Source organism: Bos indicus, chromosome 7, assembly GCF_029378745.1.
Source record: "Bos indicus isolate NIAB-ARS_2022 breed Sahiwal x Tharparkar chromosome 7, NIAB-ARS_B.indTharparkar_mat_pri_1.0, whole genome shotgun sequence".
Lineage (NCBI taxonomy): Eukaryota > Metazoa > Chordata > Mammalia > Artiodactyla > Bovidae > Bos > Bos indicus.
Window position 1 is genome coordinate 4,232,352 of NC_091766.1, and position 18,412 is coordinate 4,250,763.

At 57.4% G+C, this 18,412-nt stretch overlaps 2 protein-coding genes across 2 annotated transcripts; one reads left to right on the forward strand and one right to left on the reverse strand.

Moving 5' to 3' along the window:
- Positions 1 to 1,738: 1,738 nt before the first annotated feature.
- On the forward strand, positions 1,739 to 9,986 carry HOMER3 (homer scaffold protein 3). The gene is made up of 10 exons (XM_019963801.2): positions 1,739 to 1,896; positions 3,583 to 3,664; positions 3,750 to 3,906; positions 4,345 to 4,476; positions 6,129 to 6,236; positions 7,300 to 7,421; positions 7,903 to 8,059; positions 8,392 to 8,502; positions 8,612 to 8,695; positions 9,518 to 9,986. The coding sequence occupies exons 2-10, from the start codon at positions 3,651 to 3,653 to the stop codon at positions 9,707 to 9,709; spliced, it is 1,077 nt and encodes a 358-aa protein (XP_019819360.1). The 5' UTR covers positions 1,739 to 1,896; positions 3,583 to 3,650; the 3' UTR covers positions 9,710 to 9,986.
- Positions 9,987 to 10,536: 550 nt separating this feature from the next.
- Positions 10,537 to 18,347, reverse strand: DDX49 (DEAD-box helicase 49). The gene is made up of 13 exons (XM_019963800.2): positions 18,025 to 18,347; positions 16,827 to 16,950; positions 16,104 to 16,189; positions 15,893 to 16,014; positions 15,133 to 15,320; positions 14,873 to 15,013; positions 13,836 to 13,911; positions 13,436 to 13,512; positions 13,191 to 13,288; positions 12,109 to 12,183; positions 11,388 to 11,476; positions 11,208 to 11,279; positions 10,537 to 11,109 (listed from the first exon to the last, which is right to left on the reverse strand). The coding sequence occupies exons 1-13, from the start codon at positions 18,137 to 18,139 to the stop codon at positions 10,921 to 10,923; spliced, it is 1,452 nt and encodes a 483-aa protein (XP_019819359.2). The 5' UTR covers positions 18,140 to 18,347; the 3' UTR covers positions 10,537 to 10,920.
- Between the last annotated feature and the right edge of the window lie 65 nt (positions 18,348 to 18,412).

Sequence of the window (18,412 nt, forward strand, 5' to 3'; positions counted from 1 at the left end):
CCAAATCCTTTGCTTATGCAGATGCCGTGAAGTTAGAGGCAGGTGGAGAAAGTGAGTCTGTGGCTCTGTTTCCTGAGCTGGAGTGATAGTCCCTCTCACGCTGAGTGAGGTTCAGGCTCAAGGATGGGTCAGTTCTGGCCACAATCAAACCAGTAAATAAATCAGGGACCCCAAAGAAAGGGATAGGGTGGTGCAGCAGGGGTGTGCGAGGTCCCTACCAAGCTCAGGACAGTCAGAGAAGCATCTGGGAGGTGAGGGGGCAGTGGAGCTGAGCCTAGAAGGACAAAACAGAATATAGGACTTTGAGAAGGGCATTCTAGGTGGAGGAAACAGCTTCAGCAAAGGCTGGGAGGGAGGAAAACTCAGATCTTGGCCTGGGATGAAGGCTCCAGAAACAACGTGACCTAGGATTCACCTATAGGTAATTTGAAGGGAGCAACCAGCTCAGATGTGGGAGAAACAGACAAGAACAAGCAAAGGAGACAGAGGAGAGAAAAAGCAAAAACCTCAAATGTGGGGTTCCCAGGTGGTGCTAGTGGTAAAGAACTCACCTGCCAATGCAGGAGACATAAGAGATGCAGGTTCCATTCCTGGTTGGGGAAGATGCCCTGGAGGAGGGCATGTCTACCCACTCCAGTATTCTTACCTGGGGAATCCCATGGACAGAGGAGGCTAGAAGGCTACAGCCCACAGGGTCACAAAGAGTCAGACACGACTGAAGCGACTGAACATGCATATACGTGAGGCTCAGAGCTTCATGGAAGTGCAGGCAGGCCTTCCTTGGTTCAGTGCCCCTGTCCATGAACTGATGGCACTGTGTGGCTCTGGAGGAGTTTCCAGAGAAAGGGTGGAGCTGGGACTGACAAGGGGGCTCCACAGGCTTGGACCAGGAGATCCTGGGTCAGCTCTAGAAGGGCTGTCTCCCAGAAGTGTAGGAAGGAATTAGTGACAAGCCCAGGCCTGTGGACCTCCAGGCAATTCACCCATTCGGTGGCAAGTGGACATGGACAGTCCCCCAACCTGGGATTTGGGGACCCTTTAACAGCAATGATAATCCTAATCTAACCTCATCAACACAGTGACAGCTGTTTGGGGAGACACAGAAGCCCCAAGGTGGACAGAAGCCCCCACCTGGGGATCAGAGTGGGGTGGGAGAGCAGGTAGGAAGCAATCTGAGCAGCGCACCTGGGATCAAGCCCCATTAGCAGCAGCAGCATCTTCCAGCCTCCTCTCAACCAAGGTCTCTTTCTTCATTTTCTGCATACGGGCACTGAGGACGAGCCACGCCTGGGCCCACCAAGGGGCAGATGTGCCCTGCACCTGGACTCCCTTCGGGTGAAGAGGGACCTGACTCCCCATGACAGACAAAAGCAGCCGTGGCCCAGAGGATCGGGGACACACCCCCGACATACACCCTTGAAAGGAGGATGAGGCCACATTCTCCTTTGTCCGCCTAGGTCTGTCTGCCTGTCGCCTGTGTCTCTGCCTCTCTCCTCCGTCTCTCTGTCTCTGGGTCCGGGTCTCTGGCTCTACCCTTTGACTGTCCCCCTCCGCACCCTTCTTAACCTCTTGCCCCCCACCCTCCCCCTCTTCCTCCCTGCTCCTGCCCCTCCCTCTCTCCCGCCCCCCCGCCGCGGAGGGCCGGCAGGGGGCGCTGCGGGGCGGCCTCGGCGGCCCGGGGAGGCGGGGCGGGCGGCGGCCGCGTCGGGACCCGCCGCGATGGGACCGGAGGCGGCGCGGGCGGCGGCGGCGGCGGCGCAGACAAAGGCGCGGGCGGCGCGGAGGGCGCGGGCCCCGGAGCCAGCGAGCGAGCGGGGCGCCGGGCTGCGGGGAGTCGGCGCCGCGGGGCGGCACCCGTCTCGCGCCCGGACACTTGAGGGGCGCCGAGCCGGCAGGGTGAGCCCGGCCAACCGAGCCAGCGCTGGGGGTGCGGGGGGCCCCGAAGTTCGAGAGCCCTGGAGAGGGTGCTGGGGGGGTCGCCGAAGTTCGGGATACGGAGGCTGGGGGCGGCTGGGGGAGCCCCGAAGTGCCAGAGCTTGAGAGGTCAGGGGACCCCGAAGTTCCGGAGTCGGGGTCAGGGAGGGGACATTGGGAGGGGATCCCGAAGTTCCGGCCCCGTTGTTGGAGAAGGCTGTGAAGGTGTCTCCGAAGTTCCGGACCTGGGGTGGAGGGGCGACCCGAGGGAACCCCGAAATTCCCGACCTGGGGATGGAAGGGTGGCAGGGGGTCCCCGAAGTTCAGGAGTCAGGGACAGCGCGAAGGATCCCCTAAGTTCTGGACCTGCGGTTGCAGGAGGTAGAGAACGTGTCCCCGAAGTTCTGGACCCGGAGTGTTGGAGGGCCGTGGCAAGGGATCTTGGAAGTTCCAGGGCTGGGGGCGACACTTCCCGAAGTTGGGGCGTCCTGGTCGTGACGCGGGTGGGGTCTTGATCCCGAATGAATATCCGATCCCCTGGACTGGGGCTCGTGGGGTGGGGCTTCGACCACCAAACGCAGTGTTGGATCCCAGACACCGGGCGGGTAGGGCTCCCCTTGGGGAGCCCCGCGGCCGGAGGCGTCCGAGGCGCATGACTAGTTGGTGAGTAACTTGCCCCAGTGCAGCAAGTCGTGGCAGGAGCGTCCGGACGGGCAGGAGGGACCTGAGTGTCTGAGACCCCTGCGCCCCCGGAACCCCGGCTCGACCCGGGACCCACCCCCAAGGCCGGCCAAAGTCACCGCCCCTCCCCCAACCCGAGCTCCGGTTTCAGACCCTGTGACCAGGACAGCAGCTGCCCAGAAGGGAGGGGGTGCACTCCCCTTTCTGACCACGGGGGCTACGGAGTTCAGGCCTCTCTTCCCTCTGTCTGCCTGCCCTCCCCCGGGTCTCTCCAGGACCTGGTTCCCACCCAACCGCGCGCATACTGGGATTCAGTGGTGATGCGTGGCCACCACAGTGGACCTGTGCAGCTGCATCTTGTCTCTTTAACTAGGCTGCAGGCTCCCTGGGGATTTTTGGACTTTGACTCCAAGGAGTGCCTCTGCTCTAGAGTGGAAGCTGAGGGGTTTCTTTGGCGGTCCTGTGGGGGACGGGTCTCCCAGTAGGCACCCAGTAACGCCTCACTCTTTTGGTGGCGGCCCTGCTTTGAAGAGTACTGGATGAATGTCAGAAGGTGCTGAACAGGAATTGGCCTTGGCCTCCTCAGCCCAGCCCAGAGATAGAGAAGACTTCACTGGGAGTCCTGTAAGCAGGAAGATGCGAGGTTTATGCCCGGGATGCCAGGTGCCTCCTGTCAGAGGCACATCTGGAGGATGTTCCTGCAACACTCAGGACAGAGATGGCCTCTGGGGGCTCAGATGGTAAAGAGTCTTCCTGCAATGCAGGAGACCCAGGTTTGATCTCTGGATTGGGAAGATCCCCTGAAAGGGGGAATGGCTATCCACTCCAGTATTGTTGCCTGGAGACTTCCATGGATGGAGGAGCCTGGCCGGCTACATTCCCTTCACTTTGGGGTCGAAATTCTGTGAATGGTGTACATGGGGTTGGACATGCTTGGCCTCCCTCATCCTGGCCTGGGGGACACTCACAAACCCCCTCTCCCTCCAGAGGCCAAACCAGCAGTTCCCACCATCCCACTGGCTGCTACTTGGAGCCCACCCAGACCAGCCTGACCAATGTCCACAGCCAGGTGAGCCCCTGCTTCTGCCAGCTTGACCCTGAGTCCCTGGGGGTGGGTGTGGGTGGCCCCCACTGAGCACCCTCTCCCCACACAGGGAGCAGCCCATCTTCAGCACACGGGCACACGTGTTCCAGATCGACCCGGCCACCAAGCGGAACTGGATCCCCGCGGGCAAACACGCGCTCACTGTCTCCTACTTTTATGATGCCACCCGCAATGTCTACCGAATCATCAGCCTTGGGGGTGCCAAGGTCCTGGTGGGGCCTGGGTGGGGTGGCAGGTGCCAAGGATCCCAGGACAGGACTGGGTCCATTTGCTGCCTTGCTGTGTGTCTTGGGGGCCAGGGGATACTCTGAATGTTTCTGGGTCTCCATCTTCCTCCTGAAATGGCTCAAGCCAAGTGGTGCTAGTGATAAAGAATCCACCTGCCAATGCAGGAGACGTAAGAAACATAAGTTTGATCCCTGGGTCAGGAAGATCCTCTGGAGGAGGGCATGGCAACCCACTCCCATTCTCTTGCCTGGAGAATCCCATGGACAGAGGAGCCTGGTGGGCTACAGTCCATAAAGTTGCAAAGAGTCGGACAGGACTAAAGTGACTTAGCACAGAAGGACTAATAGAAGGCGATTTTCTCTGGGGGTTTCCTATTGATTATTACCAGTTCCATCACCCATGAACTTTTCTCCCAGGCCATCATCAACAGCACTGTCACTCCCAACATGACCTTTACCAAAACCTCCCAGAAGTTTGGACAGTGGGCAGACAGTCGCGCCAACACTGTCTATGGTCTTGGCTTTGCTTCTGAACAGCATCTGACTCAGGTGGGCCTGCGGGGGTACATGGTGGGAGGAGCAGGGCTGGGGTTGGGTCTTCTCTTGTGTGTACTGGGGGCCCTGGACAGATGCTGGGCGTCCATCTTCCCAGCTACAGAATGGGCATATAGAGTTGGACCAGCCTGTAGCCCCTTCCCACTTCCCTGGTCCACATCCCAGCTCAGTTGGCCACCTGCTTTCATTTTGAACACACCCTGCTCCTCTCTGGGTGCCTTTGATGGGCTTCCCCACACCCCTGGCACTACCTTCATCACCACCTCCTTCCACCCTCTGCTGTTTCTAGAATTCGGCATTGTCTTATTAATTGTTTCCCTGTATGGTTCATGCTCTCCGAGATGCTTTTCTTCTCTTTTCTTTTAGAAGCATTAGTTTCCCTTTCAAATTTAGATCTTTAATTAATTTCCATGGGCGGTATAAAGTAGGAGTATTTTTTTCACATATGAGTATTCAGTTGCTCTTGGGACTTTTTTTTTTGGCCACGCCATGTAGCATATGGGATCTTTGTTCCCCAACTGAGGATTGCACCCCCCGCACTGGAAGTGTGGAGTCTTAACCATTGGACCACCAGAGAAATCCTGGAACAGTTTTTGAAAACACTACCTACCACCAATACCCCCAATGAATGGCACTGGCCACTTTGCACAAACCAAGGGAGTGTATATCTGTAAATATTTTTAAAATTACTTTCAAGCTAAGAAAATTTATTTTAAAATTTAAAAAGGTTGGAGGCTTCCTTGGTGGCTCAGTGGTAAAGACTCTACCTGCCAATGCAGGAGAAACAGGTTCAATCCCTGGACTGGGAAGATGTTAGATGCTGCAGAGCAATGAAGCCTGTGCGCCATAACTATGGGTCCTGTGCTCTAGAGCCCAGGAGCTGCCACTGCTGAGCCCACGTGCCCCAGAGCCTGTGCTCTGCAACGAGAGGAGCTGCGATGGGAAGCCTGTGCACCACAACTAGAGAGGAGCCCTTGCTCGCTGCAACCAGAGAAAAGTCTAAGCAGCAATGAAGATCCATACAACCAAAAATAAATAAATACATAAACAAAATTTTTTTAAAAGGTTCCCTGGTGGCCTATTGGTTAGGATTCCAGGCTTTCACTGCCATGGTCCAGGTTCAATGCCTAGTCAGGGAACTGAGATCCCACAATCCGCTTGGTGCAGCCAAAAATAAACAAATAAAATGAAAAAAAAAAAAAAAAGTGTATCCTACTCTAGCTGGAAAACAGGTATGGGAGATTAATGTAAACTATAATATAACAAAAATGAGAACAGGGTGATTACTTTCCCACTGGCTGCAGGTGCCTGTCAGAGGCTCCAAGTGCAAGACCTGCTTTCTTTTTGTCACAAAGGATATTCACAAGCTCCCAGGCATGAAAGACAGATTAGCACCCACCTGAGGCTCTCCTTACTGAGATAAGCTGATTGAGAGGGAAAGGGGATCTCTTTCTCAAGGTGGCCTCCGTGAACATCCCACCCCTGCCCTCTAGCCTGATACCCACTCTGCTCCTTGGGCATCATTTTCCCAGCCTTCTTCCTTCTCTTCCAAAGTGACAGAGCTGGTGCTGGGTGGGAATCGTGTGGTGGGGCCCTGGTGGAGGGGGCTGGGAGTTTGTTGACTGTTCCTATCCCTCATCCCTCAGTTTGCTGAGAAGTTCCAGGAAGTGAAGGAAGCAGCAAGGCTGGCACGGGAGAAATCTCAGGATGGAGGAGAGCTCACCAGTCCAGCGCTGGGGCTCACTGCCCACCAGGTCAGCACTCCTTGTCCCAGGAACTCAACTGCTATGGAGGGGAGGGGTCTAAACACTGCCGGTGCTCAGGACCAAACGCTCACTGATGATGTAAAACTAGATCCATGGCAGGGACCATGGAAAAGGGCTGTGGGTGCCATGGGAGCATGTCACAGGCCTGTCTGAAAGTTAGATAAAGGAAGGCCAGAAAACCAGCTCACGTGGCAGAGGTGAAATGGCTAAGTAGCGGTGCGTGCTTGCATACTCTCGCTTCCGTCATGTCCAACTCTTTGTGACCCTATGAACTGTAGTCCGCCAGGCTTCTCTGTTCCTGGGATTCTTCAGGCAAGAATACCAGAGTGGATTGCCATGCCCTCCAGGGGATCTTCCTAGCCCAGGGATATTGAACCTGCGTCTCTTATGTCTCCTGCATTGACAGGCGGGTTCTTTACCACTGAGCCACCTGGGAAGCCCTAAGTAGTGGGGTGGGGTAAAAAACTGTCCCTGAGCATTTCCCCCCACTAACTTATTCAACATCATTTATTGACCACCTACTGTGTGCCACACCCTGGACTGGGCACAGGGCTTAAGAAGATAAAAAAAGTAGGCTGGTCCCTGCCCTCAGGACTGTGGTCCAGGCACCAGGTGGATTCATAATGAATTTAGCCTAATGGAGTAGATTTCCCATAGGAATTTTAAATAGCTGTTGAAATTTGGCCCCAGGAGAGGTCACTGCGGTGAGGGAACAGCACCGAGGCATCAGATTGCTCCCCGATTTGCAGATTATGAGTATCTGTCTCCCTGGGTTTAGGCTAGCCTGCATTAGGTTTGTTGCTGGTGGGTTGGTGAGAGCCCAGCAGGCAAGGAGGCGGGACAGGGCGCCAAACTACAGCCCAGGGGCCATGTTGGGGCCACGGATGGTGGGTGAGGAGGGGAGAGGAACGATTGGATCCCAGTGCTGGGAAGGACCTCCTGCCCCCTCTCAGTCAGGACCCTTGACATCAGCCCTGACCCCAACCATGACCTAGCTGGCCCTTAACTGAAACCGCGCCCTACTTGACTTCACTTCTATCCATGCCCTTAGGTGCCTCCGAGCCCCCTCGTCAGCACCAATGGCCCCGGCGATGAGAAGCTATTCCGCAGCCAGAGCGCGGATGCCCCGGGCCCCGCTGAACGCGAGCGGCTCAAAAAGATGCTGTCCGAAGGGTGAGGGGGTAGCAGAGGGTACGGGGCGTGACGGGACGAAAGGTGGGGGAGGCGAGAGGAATTTCCAGAAACTGTTGGGACTCGTTCAAGTGGCGCAATCTGACAGTGGATCCACGCCCGGGATCCCAGTACAGGCCTGGGTTGGAGAGGAGACACCCAGATTACGCCCCTTCCAGAGCCGACCCCGCTTGCCTCATCCGTTCCTCGGGGCTAACCCTAGCCCGTCCTCACCTCCCCCAGCTAATTCTAAACCCACGGGTGCCTCCCCACCACCCGGTTCTGTCCACATCCCATGGGTTGATACTGCCCTCCATGCGGACTGTGTCTCGCGGAGCGTCCCTCCCCGGGACGTCCCCACCCCATTGTCTCGAGGTCTCTTGACCCCGCCCATAGCACCGCCCCAGACCCAGCACCGCCCTAGCCCCGCCCCCGGCCCAGTGAGGCCCCGCCCTGCCCTCTGCTGACCCCGGCGATCTCGCAGCTCCGTGGGCGAGGTGCAGTGGGAGGCCGAGTTCTTCGCGCTGCAGGACAGTAACAACAAGTTGGCCGGTGCCCTGCGAGAGGCCAACGCGGCCGCCGCCCAGTGGAGGCAGCAGCTGGAGGCCCAGCGCGCAGAGGCTGAGAGGCTGCGGCAGCGGGTGAGGAAGCCCCACCCTCCCAAAGACCCTAAGTGGCCCAAGGGTCACTGTGAAGGCCCTGCCTCCTATTTGTCCTGGGTTCAACTGGCTGGATGTGTGATCTCGGCAGGTCACTTCCCAGAGTCTTAGTTTCTTGCTCTGTAGTATGGGTCTGAAGTAATGTCGGCCACAGAGGGTCGTCAGACCCTAGAGTCCTACCTGCCAGAGGTGAGGTAGTGGCCCAGATTGAAGGGATGAGTTCCCAGTCACGGGCTTGACTGATCAGGAGGCATATCCCCAGGGTGAGGAGGGTACAGACTGGGTCATCAGGGACTGACCTTCTGTCTGCACAGGTGGCTGAGCTGGAAGCCCAGGCTGCGGCAGAGCCAGCTTCCGTCAGTGAGAAGGAGGGCCCCAGCCAGTCATTGGAGCAGCTGGAGGCACTAGTGGAAACCAAAGACCAGGTGTGTGAACGCCTCTGTGTGCCTGTGTGCTTCCTTGGGCCTTGCCTGCCTTGCTCTCCCCCAGGGGAGCCAAGGACCTCGGAACAGATTTGGGGAACTTTTCCATCAGGAGATCCAGACGCTGAGGAGCCAGACTAGTGGGTCCCGTGAGGCCGCAGACACCGAACGTGAGGAGACACAGCAGAAGGTGCAGGTATGTGTGGTTGCTGTGGGGTGGGGTGGGGTGACTACCCGTGGCAGCCAGCCCCTGGTACGGGACGGACATGATCTTCCCTTCCCACGGGTTCTGGGCAGCCGTGGGCCTTCCTGAACCTCCGTTTCTTCACCTATAAATGGAGTCAGGAAGACATCTAAGGTTGTGAAGGATTCAGACGACCAGGTGCATGGAAGGACTGAGTCAAATGATGGTTATCAGGACAAGGTTTCATCTTCTTCCATTCATTCAACAAGCAGTTTTTGAGTCTCTGTTAAATTTCCATTCTTGACCCCTATCAAATCCTCACACATCCCTGTCTGAGGCCAGAAGCTTGTATTTGTACCCAGATGTAGCTGGCCTGGCTTTCACTGAAGACTTTATCTGAGGAACGTTCATAGGGGCATGTCCTGTGAGTCCAGCAGGTGGAGAAGTTAAAGGATCTGGTGCCCCCAGAGAGAGAGTATTTGAGGGAATGCTCCCTGTTTTCTCCTGGGCAGCGTGCACAGCAAATGCAGAGGCCCTGAGGTGGGGAGAAAGTATTCAAGGAACCACAGGAAGCCAGAAAGGCTGAGCAGGAATGAGCAAGGAGAGGGAGGGGTTTGAATTTCATTCCCAGAACAGGAGGATTTTGAGGAGGAATGTGGTCAGTTCAAATTGGCTGGGGGACCAGGGAGATCTTGGGTACAGGTAGCTGGGAAAAAGCCAGCAGACAGGGAGAGCTTGGCCCAGAGTGGGGGCTGTGGTCCCCAGCACCCGCTTTGAGACGCTGGACGCTTGAGACTCGCTGGGGCCCCAACACCGCCTGCTCTCTCCCTGTAGGACCTGGAAACCCGAAACGCAGAGCTGGAGCACCAGCTGCGGGCCACGGAGCGCAGCCTGGAGGAGGCCCGAGTCGAGCGGGAGCGGGCACGGGCCGAGGTGGGCCGGGCCGCGCAGCTGCTGGACGTCAGGCTGTTTGAGCTGAGCGAGCTGCGGGAGGGGCTGGCCCGCCTGGCCGAGGGCGCGCCCTGAGTCCAGCCTCCGGGTCTGCATAGAGGAAGGGGCCTGTGGGAGCTGGTTTTACACAAAGGGTTCCCGCCTGGGGCACAGGCCAGGCCGCAGGCGGCACAGTGGGCCAAGCCCCCTGGCAGCAACTGGGGCCCGACTCAGCCTGGGGAGGGCTTGTCTACAGGACTCCAGCCAGCCCTGGCTGTTCACAGCTCAGAGGCTGTTTTTGAGCTTTTCATTGTGTAGAATTTCTAGACTCCCCAGGGCATGTGCTGATGCCCAAATTACATTTCTGAGCGTGGCTGTGTGTGTGGTGTCTGAGCAGCCTGGGTGTACCCAACCGCCAGCACTGGGCCCTCCGTCCATCTGCCCTCAGCCTGGTAAGCCACCTGGAGGGCGAGGTTCAGAAAGCCCGAGGGAGCGCGCCCAGGACACGTGGCTCTGCTTCCCTGTCTCCTTAAGCCCTGCCCATGTTGTCTGGACCACCTTGGACTAACGTGGACCCTGATTAATCCCCCCGCTTTCACTTCACTCTAGCCACAAACCCCAAATACAACCAAGTGGGCAAGGGGGAAAGCTCCTAGAATGTGGCTGTGTTCACTAGGCATGGAAACGATCTCTCCAAAACATCATGTCTACATCTGGGTAGTAGAGCGGTTGCTATACCCATTTTCCAGATGAGGAAACTGAGGCCCATATAAGGGACTTCTCCCACCCAAGGTCACTCGGCTGGAATGGTCAACACCACAGTCCAAGGCTTTGGGCCTGGCCCGACAGGAAAGGAGAACTAGTGGGTGGGGTGGTAGCATGACGTTCCGGGGGACTTGAGAAGCACAGGCAGCCATACCCTCTTCTCGCTGCCCCTGCTCCCCAGAGCCAGGCTGCAGAAGCTAAAAGCCTCATTTATTAAGCACCTCCTGCAAGTGACACACCTCTGCTCATCGCACATCCAGGGTGACCCTGGGCTGGGGTCACTGCGTCCCAGGTGGACCGGGGCCCAACCTCACAGCCAGTGTTCTTTCTTCCTCAGCAGCCCGCCTCCCAGCCAAGGCTCTGAAAAGGGGCCACCAGAGGCTGCAGGGTGGAGGGCTGTGCGCTATACAGCGTGTGTGTCAGCGGGCTCTGCTGAGGGGCACTGGGCAGGCTGGCAGAGGGTTCTGTCCTCAGGGGAGGGCGCGCCAACCCTCAGCTTGATGAAGGAGTCCCAGGCTGGGCAAGTGGGTGCTGTGAGGAACTCAGGCTGGACCCTGAGCGGGCGCTAGGGACAAGGAGGCCTCAGGCCGGGCCCTGGGTGGGCGCCCCCTGCGGTCAGTCCTGCTGGCCTTCTGCCGCTGCAGTGTCTGCTCCACTTTCTCCTTAAAGCGCCGGTTCTTCTGCTTGATCTTGGCCAGCTCAGCCTTGCGCTTCGCCTCCAGGTCGGGGTCCTGGCACGGGCAGGACCAGAAGGTGGCTAAGCTGAGCGCCCTCCCTGGGGACCCTTGTGCCCTGCCCCTACCACACAGACGGCTCAGCCAGCCCTCACCTTCCCCTCCAGAATCATCTGCTTCCGCTTGTTAATCTCCTTCTTTTCATCGAAGTTGGCAGCCTCCAGTTTCTGGGCAGGGGGGGAAAGAGTAGGGGGAGGGAGAGACCATCACAGGGGTTGCCACCTTCAAGGAAGCACCCTGGGTCCCCGAGGACGAGCCCCTTCCCTGACACTCACAATCTCACACTCCCTCCGCACCACGTTGACCTGTGTGAGGATCTGTAGGACCTGGGCTTCCTCCACTGGGAACTCCTCCAGCTTCTTTTCTGTGGGGACAGCAGGGGCCTGGGGTTGAGAGGGGGCAGGGAAGGGGAGGCACCACAGAGAGAAAGATTTCAACCATGTAGCTCTCCATGCAGCAGGGCATGCAAGGCCATACAGAGTCATGTCAGATAAAGATCAGGTTGGCAAGAACTGGGTACAGACTGCTCTCTCTTTCTGGTTGTTAACAACACTATGAATTTGATTAGGAGTTGTTTTTTTTCTGAAAACAGTGTCCATTAAAGTCAAGACGTTTCTAAATCTCAGAACAGTCTGTGCAGTGGTTGGAGATGCCCCAGAGCTTCTCGGTCTTGGATATATGTATATTAAACCACCCAAAGGGATTTTTAAAAACCTGCCTAGGCCACAGCCCTGGGGCTTCTGACTCATCTGCAGGGACCACCCACACACTGTGGTCTGAGAAACCAAAGTCCCTTCCCATCAGATGTGGCTTTTGGCTGCTGGAGGCCACGACGGAGTTTCTGCTTCAATTGCTGGGCCAATGAAACTTCTATGGGGGTTGCATAGGAAAGAAAGTGCAGTTTAAGCCTCCTCACATGAGCAGACAGGCAGGCATTGACAGGGTGAGTGGACGTCTCACCCGGAGGCACCACCCTCCCTTCCCCACACCACTCACTGATCTGCTCCTCGATGGCGTGAACCAGGTGGATGTCATACTGCGTCACCAGCGTGATGGCCTGTCCCTGCCGCCCTGTGGGGACACACCCAGATTGTGTGCTGGAGGCCAGGAGAAGGGGCCGATACAAGCAGGTCCTGACTGCTAGGCAGCTCAGAGCTCCTCCTGATCAAGGGGAACTGTACAGGAGCTCAGTGGGTGGAAGAATGAGTGGAAACGAAGGAAGCTTAGAGCGTCAGGTCTCAGCCCCCTGCTTGACCTCTGTGTGGCAGGCAGGTCTGTCCCAGGGGAGCAGCAGGACTCCAGGGAGGGGCAGCTGTCCTGCCAGCTTGGCCTCAATCAGGGGCTGGTAATGTAGCTGATTTCCCTTTTTGGTGTGGCTGCCGGGGAGCTCAAGCCCAGTCCTATCAGCAGGAAGCCCAGACAGGCTTCAGCTCCGAAGCCTACATGCCACCTTCTCTGTTCCTGGCTTCCATGAGACAATGCGCTAGAACAGCCCTGGGAGCTGACCAGGCCTGAGGCCCTCAGAGCGGCCCCAAACAGGCGTCACATTCTTGTTACCCATTGTTGGACGGGGTGGTGGGGGCCCAGAGAGCTGATGTGACCGACCTGAGGCCACAGGGCAGGAGAGAAGGGCCAGTCTGGCCCCAGAAACCATGGCTCTGCCAACTCCAGGTGTGAGAAAATCTCCCGGATTCTGTGCCCCTTCCGGGTGGGGCTGAGGAGCAGACACAAGGCTCCTACCAGGAGTCACAGCAAGTGGTTGAACTTGAACACTGAATCCCACAGGGCAGCATCTTACCCATCAGGACCTGTACACCTGTTTGCTGCTGGGCTAGGACGGCCAGCCCTGACAGGTGAAGGGGGCTCGGGTGAGGCAAGAGGTGGTGGTGGGGAGGGGTTGTGTGCCGTGTCCCCAGGGGATAGCTCAGTGCTGCCTGGGTCATGTGGAGAAGACACAGCACCCACACCTGTGTCTTTTTGGTTGTTTGGGGGGGTTTGGCCATAGTGTGCGGGATCTTCCCCAAGAAGGGATCAAACCCGTGCCCCCTGCATGGGTAGCGCCCGCCCTATCTGCTCACCTGCGCGGGCTGTCCGGCCAACGCGGTGGATGTAGATCTTCGGGAGTCCGGGGGTGTTATGGTTGATGACCACCTGCACAGTGGGAATGTCCAGGCCCCTGGAGGCAGAGGTCACTCAGCGCCTCTGTCCAGGTGGGGAAACCGAGGTTGGGACTCACCCAAGGTCACTCGGCGGTGAAGCTGGGGCTGCCTGAAGCCACCCTCCCTCTCTGGCCCTTTTGTAGGGGCACCCTGGAGCCGCTCACCGGGAGGCTACATCTGTCGCAATCAGGATCCGGTAGATGCTGGACTTGAACTTGGCCAGGGCGGCAAAGCGTTCTTTCTGTGCCAAATTGGGAGAGAATTGGGGCGGGAGGATATCAGGTAGCATCCCAAGAAATGTTTCAGAGTGTATGCTTACTGTGTGAGGCCTGGGGACACGCACGGCAGAGGCCAGGACGGTCTCCGCCCTCAAGGGGCTCACAGTCCAGCAAGGGAGATGACCTTGAGGGAGATGACCTTGAGGAGGCCAGAATGGGGCAGATGGGGTGGCAGGAAGAGTGTTCCAGGCAGAGGAGAGGGCCTGAGCAAAAGCCCTGGGGCCGGGAGGGGTCCCCAGGGCGAGGCTGGTCGGGGAGGGCTCCGGGTGGCCGCCTGGCGCCTCACCTGTTTCATCATGGAATGCAGAGCCACGGTGGGGAAGTTGAACTTGCGTAGCATCATGCATAGGATCTGGCAGGTCCTGGTGGGAAGGACAGGCTGTTGGTCCATCTAGTGCTGGGGTCCTGGGAAGGTGCTCTGCCCCCGCCTTCCCGCCCCGAGACCCCGAACAGTGGCCCTGTGTGACTGGGGAAGGAGAAGCAGGGGTGCCGCGTCCTGCCTGCTGACCCCTTCCCTGGCCTAAGCCTACAAGAGAGTGCTCTAGGTCCAGCCTGTTTTCTTCTGGTAGCCCAAGAAATTCTTGGGGGGCAGTGGTCAGTAGGTCTCCTCCACGTGCTGTGGGCTGCCCTTCTACGCTGGGTCAGGCTAGACCGGCCTACAGCTCCTTGATGCTCTCCCCAAATACGTCAAAGGATTTTGAAATCCCTGGGTCTGTGGAGAGGACAGCCGTGGGGGTGATGTGCTGGAACTCAGTGACCCCCCGAGACCACAGCGAACTAGCTGCTCCAAGGCCTTCCCAGCTGCTGCAGGGGTCTCCTGGGGGAGAGCCCAAGGCCCTCAGCTCTTCCAGTTAAGGGCAGGTCTCAAAAAGTGAAAGTGTTAGTCCCTCAGTCTTGTCTGACTCTTTTCGACCCCATGGACTGTAGCCCACCAGGCTCCCCTGTCCATGGAATTCTCCAAGCAAGAATACTGGAGTGGGTTGCCACTCCCTTCTCCAGGGGATCTTGCAAACTCAGGGAATGAGCCTGGGTCTCCTGCACTGCAGACAGATTCTTTAGCATCTGAGCCACCAGGAAAGGGCAAGTTTGAGGACCCCCAAATCCTGGCTCAGTCTTCATGGGAGTGACCTTATTAGCAAACTGCTTGACCTCTCTGAGCCTCCTTGAGTGAATCCTCTGAAACTGCTGCTCGGAGCAGAGGCCCTGGAGTGCCAAGACTGGCCGTGTGCCTGACCCCTCCAACCACAGACCACCTGCTGGACCTCCATGAGGCGCCGGGGGCGGGACGCCGGGGGACGGGAGCGGCAGGCCCGCCGTGCTCACTTGCATGTGTTGGTGAAGATGATGATAGACCAGTCCTCGTGCTCGTCCTGGAAGTTCTGGATCAGGTGAACCAGGTAGGCATCCTTGACCTTCTCAGGCACTAACAGGTAGCGCTGGTCCAGCTGTTCCACGGTGCGCACCCTGGGCACGGGCAGATTTGTTTCCCCTTCTGTTGAATGAGGTCAATGACCTCTGTTGGACACCCCTGCCTCCCGCTTGCCCTGCCCCGTCCCCCTGCCAGAAAGTAGCTACGGACTCACGGGGCCTGAGCCTCCCAGAAGAAGGGCTGGTTGGTGGCCAGGCCCTGTAGCTCCCTCAGTGTGTCGGTCAGCGTGGCGCTGAAGAGCAGCGTCTGCCTGCGGGCGGGCACGGCTGCCAGGATGACCTCCAGGTCGACGGTGAAGTCAGTGCAGCCCTGCTCCAACAGCCGGTCCGCCTCATCCATCACCTGTAGCATCAGCCGCAGCAGGCAGGGGGTGGGGACCTGGGGTGAGGCTGCTGTCCGAGGCCCGACCACCAGCCCGGGGCCCAGCCTACCTCCTCCATGTGCCTCCTTTCTGGGCTCAGACGTGCACCCTGGAGCACTCTCCCTTGAGGTCTTGGAGGCCTGTTTTCTTGCCCATCTCAGCTTCAACGTTAACTCCTCAGAGAGGCCCTGCCCTCAACTAACTTTTTTAGTGTGTGCATGCACGTGTGCTCAGTTGTGGCCAACCCTTTGTAACCCCAAGGACTGTAGACCTCCGGCTCCTCCGTCCATGGGATTTTCCAGGCAAGAATACTGGAGTGGGTTGCCATTTCCTCCTCCAGGGAATTTTCCCCACCCAGGGACTGAACCCGCATCTCGTGCATCGGCAGGTGAATTCTTTACAACTGAGCCACCTGGGAAGCCCATCTTTTCTAGTACAGGCCCCCTTTCGTTGGTCCCTGAGATGTCACTGTCACCATTCCTAACTCGGTAACGGATGGCCAATGGGACGCACAGTTCCCAAATGGATGAATCAGGGCCCCAGGCTGACTCACCAGGAAGCGGATCTTCTTTATGCTGAAGGTGTTGGAGCTGCGGAGGTGGTCAGCCAGGCGCCCCGGTGTGGCAATGACTACGTGTGGTTTCCGGGAAAGCTCCAGGGCCTGGGCCACCATGTCTGTGGGTGGAATGCGAGAGGTGGGGCTAGGTAGATGGTCTGAGGCTGCAGCAGTCCCATGCCCAGAGCCTCCTTGGGTTCCCCCATACCCATGCCGCCAACGATGATGCAGTCTTTCAAGCCCAGAGGCTTTCCCAGGACCCGGAACTGCTCTGCGATCTGATAGGCCAGCTCCCTGTGGGCATGAAGGGGCCAGCATGAGTCAGATGGGGGTTTTGTGCCTGCCTCCATCAATAGGGCCTCCTGCTTGCATCTTTCCTGTTGATACACCCTCCATGGCTCCCAGTCCCCTTTGGACAAAGGTTCTGATACTGACCGTTGGAAGCCCGTTGTGGCTCCTGCCCTCTCACTAGGCTGGGTGCCCGAACAGAGTATGGCTTGTCCTCGGCCAGTCCCACCCAAACTGGCCTTTCCTCATCCCACATCCTCAGCAATGGCCTTGACACCACAGTCATCAAAGCCCGAGACCCAGGTGTTAACCCGCCCACCACCCGCATCCCCCTGCTTCGAGGCTGGTCAGTGGGTCAGTGGCCAAGTCCCCTCCTCTCTGCCCCCAGCTCTGTCCAGGCCTTTCCTCTGCCCATATGCCTACTTCCTGGCCTTCCTGCTTGCCCTGAGTCAAGCCCTGTGCTCAGCACTTTTCACACACCATCTTGCTAATTCTTTAGCACCTCTAAGGGTTGGGCTAATTTCTGTTCCCATTTTGCACACATGGAAAGTGTATTCAAAGAGGTAAAGGCACATCCCTAAGACCACACAGCTGGTTCACTCACCCGAGAGGCATGTGTCTGTATGTGGGGGGTGGGACTCACCTGGTGGGTGTCAGGACGAGGCAGAAGATGCCATAGGGATCCTCAGACAGCTTCTGCAAGATGGGCAGGACAAACGCTGCTGTCTTGCCGCTGCCTGTCTTGGCACAGCCCAGGCAGTCCCGACCTGGGCAGAGAACACAGCAGCGTCACAGGTGCAGACAGGTATTCCATCAGGCACAGTTTACAGCAGCTAACATTTAACGAGCAATGACTATATGCTCAGGCTTCCCTGGTGACTCAGTGGTAGAGAATCCACCTGCTAGTGCGGGAGACATAGGTTCCAGGGTTGGGAAGATCCTCTGGAGAAGTAAATGGCAACCCACTCCAATACTCTTGCTTGGGAAATCCCATGGACAGAGGAGCCCAACGGGCTACAGTCCATGGGGTCACAAAAGACTCGGGCATGACTTAGAAACTTAACAATAATGACAAGAACTATATGCTTAGTACCAGCCTGTGCCCTTCCTGTTGAAGACATTACGACAACTTTCCATTTAGAGTAATCGACACATTTAAGGAGAGTGAGGCCATTATTGTCCTCATTTAACAGAAGGGGAAACAGAGTCAAAGGTTTGCCCAGGACATACAGCCAGTAACAGCCTGGACTGGAACCCACATCCATGTGACCTGAGATACTTGCTACGAACCACAATCTCATTTTGACTTCTTCCCTGGGATCAGAGCTTGGGAAACTCAGAATACCCTCCCCCAACCTGAATCTTATTCTCCCTACTGACTCTTCATCCCTGTTTATTTAATGCCTTAACTTGTCACATCGTAGGCTTCCTGAAGGCGTCTCTTTAATGGCAAAACTGGGCTGGTCCAAAGGGGTGGAGAGAAGAGCAGTCTAGGGACCAGAGTCCTGGAATTACCAATAATCTTGACAACCTCAATTGCCATTTGTAAAATGAAGACAGTAAAGCAAGTTCTATCGAATTTTCCCAGCACTATTAGGTATTCATCAAACCCTCCCAGTGATGAGGCTACGAACGTTTCAGAGATTATATCACTTGTGCAGGCGAGTCAGTCGTACAGCCTAAACGCCAACATTACCTAGTCGTTCTCCGGAACCCAGGATCGCCCGTAAGGGCCAGGGCTGCCCCTTGCCTCACGGGACCCGCGTGGGCAAAAAGCTGAGAGAAGGCAAGAGAAGCGACAGTTGCGGGGAAGCCTCCTGAAGAGACCAAGCCACACTCACCCTCCAGGATGGCGGGGATGCAGCCCAGCTGCACGGGCGTGGGCTGCTTCAAACCCATCTGCCGACACTGTTCCACGAGCCACGAAGACAGCCCGAGCTCCGCGAAGCCTGCCATCCTCGCAGCCAAGGCAGTGTGAGCGCGCGTGTGAACGGTACTTCCGGCGCGTGTCGATGACGTCAGAAAGCGTTCCAGTTCATTGGATCTGCCTCCCGCTCGGTCCCACTTTCTCCAACTCACGGTTCACAGCCTCCACCACATCCTTACATCCTTACCATGGTTTCCCGGAATCCCGCGGGATCTCAGCATCGAATTAAACTACAGTTCCCAAGATGCCCTGCGAGACGCACTTGCGTCTCCCGCCTCTCTAGTCCGCTTTAAGAGTCTTCT

What these genes read in the sequence shown, in the direction of transcription:
- HOMER3 (XM_019963801.2), top strand. An exon ending in TGGGGCTCACTGCCCACCAG is followed by an intron (nt 6,237 to 7,299) that starts GTCAGCACTCCT and finishes CCATGCCCTTAG; the next exon opens with GTGCCTCCGAGCCCCCTCGT. An exon ending in AAAAAGATGCTGTCCGAAGG is followed by an intron (nt 7,422 to 7,902) that starts GTGAGGGGGTAG and finishes GCGATCTCGCAG; the next exon opens with CTCCGTGGGCGAGGTGCAGT.
- DDX49 (XM_019963800.2), bottom strand. Translation starts at nt 18,139, where the DNA reads ATGGCAGGCTTCGCGGAGCTCGGGCTGTCTTCGTGGCTCGTGGAACAG. An exon ending in TTCTGGGAGGCTCAGGCCCC is followed by an intron (nt 15,014 to 15,132) that starts GTGAGTCCGTAG and finishes GCCCGTGCCCAG; the next exon opens with GGTGCGCACCGTGGAACAGC. An exon ending in AGATGATTCTGGAGGGGAAG is followed by an intron (nt 11,110 to 11,207) that starts GTGAGGGCTGGC and finishes TGCCCGTGCCAG; the next exon opens with GACCCCGACCTGGAGGCGAA.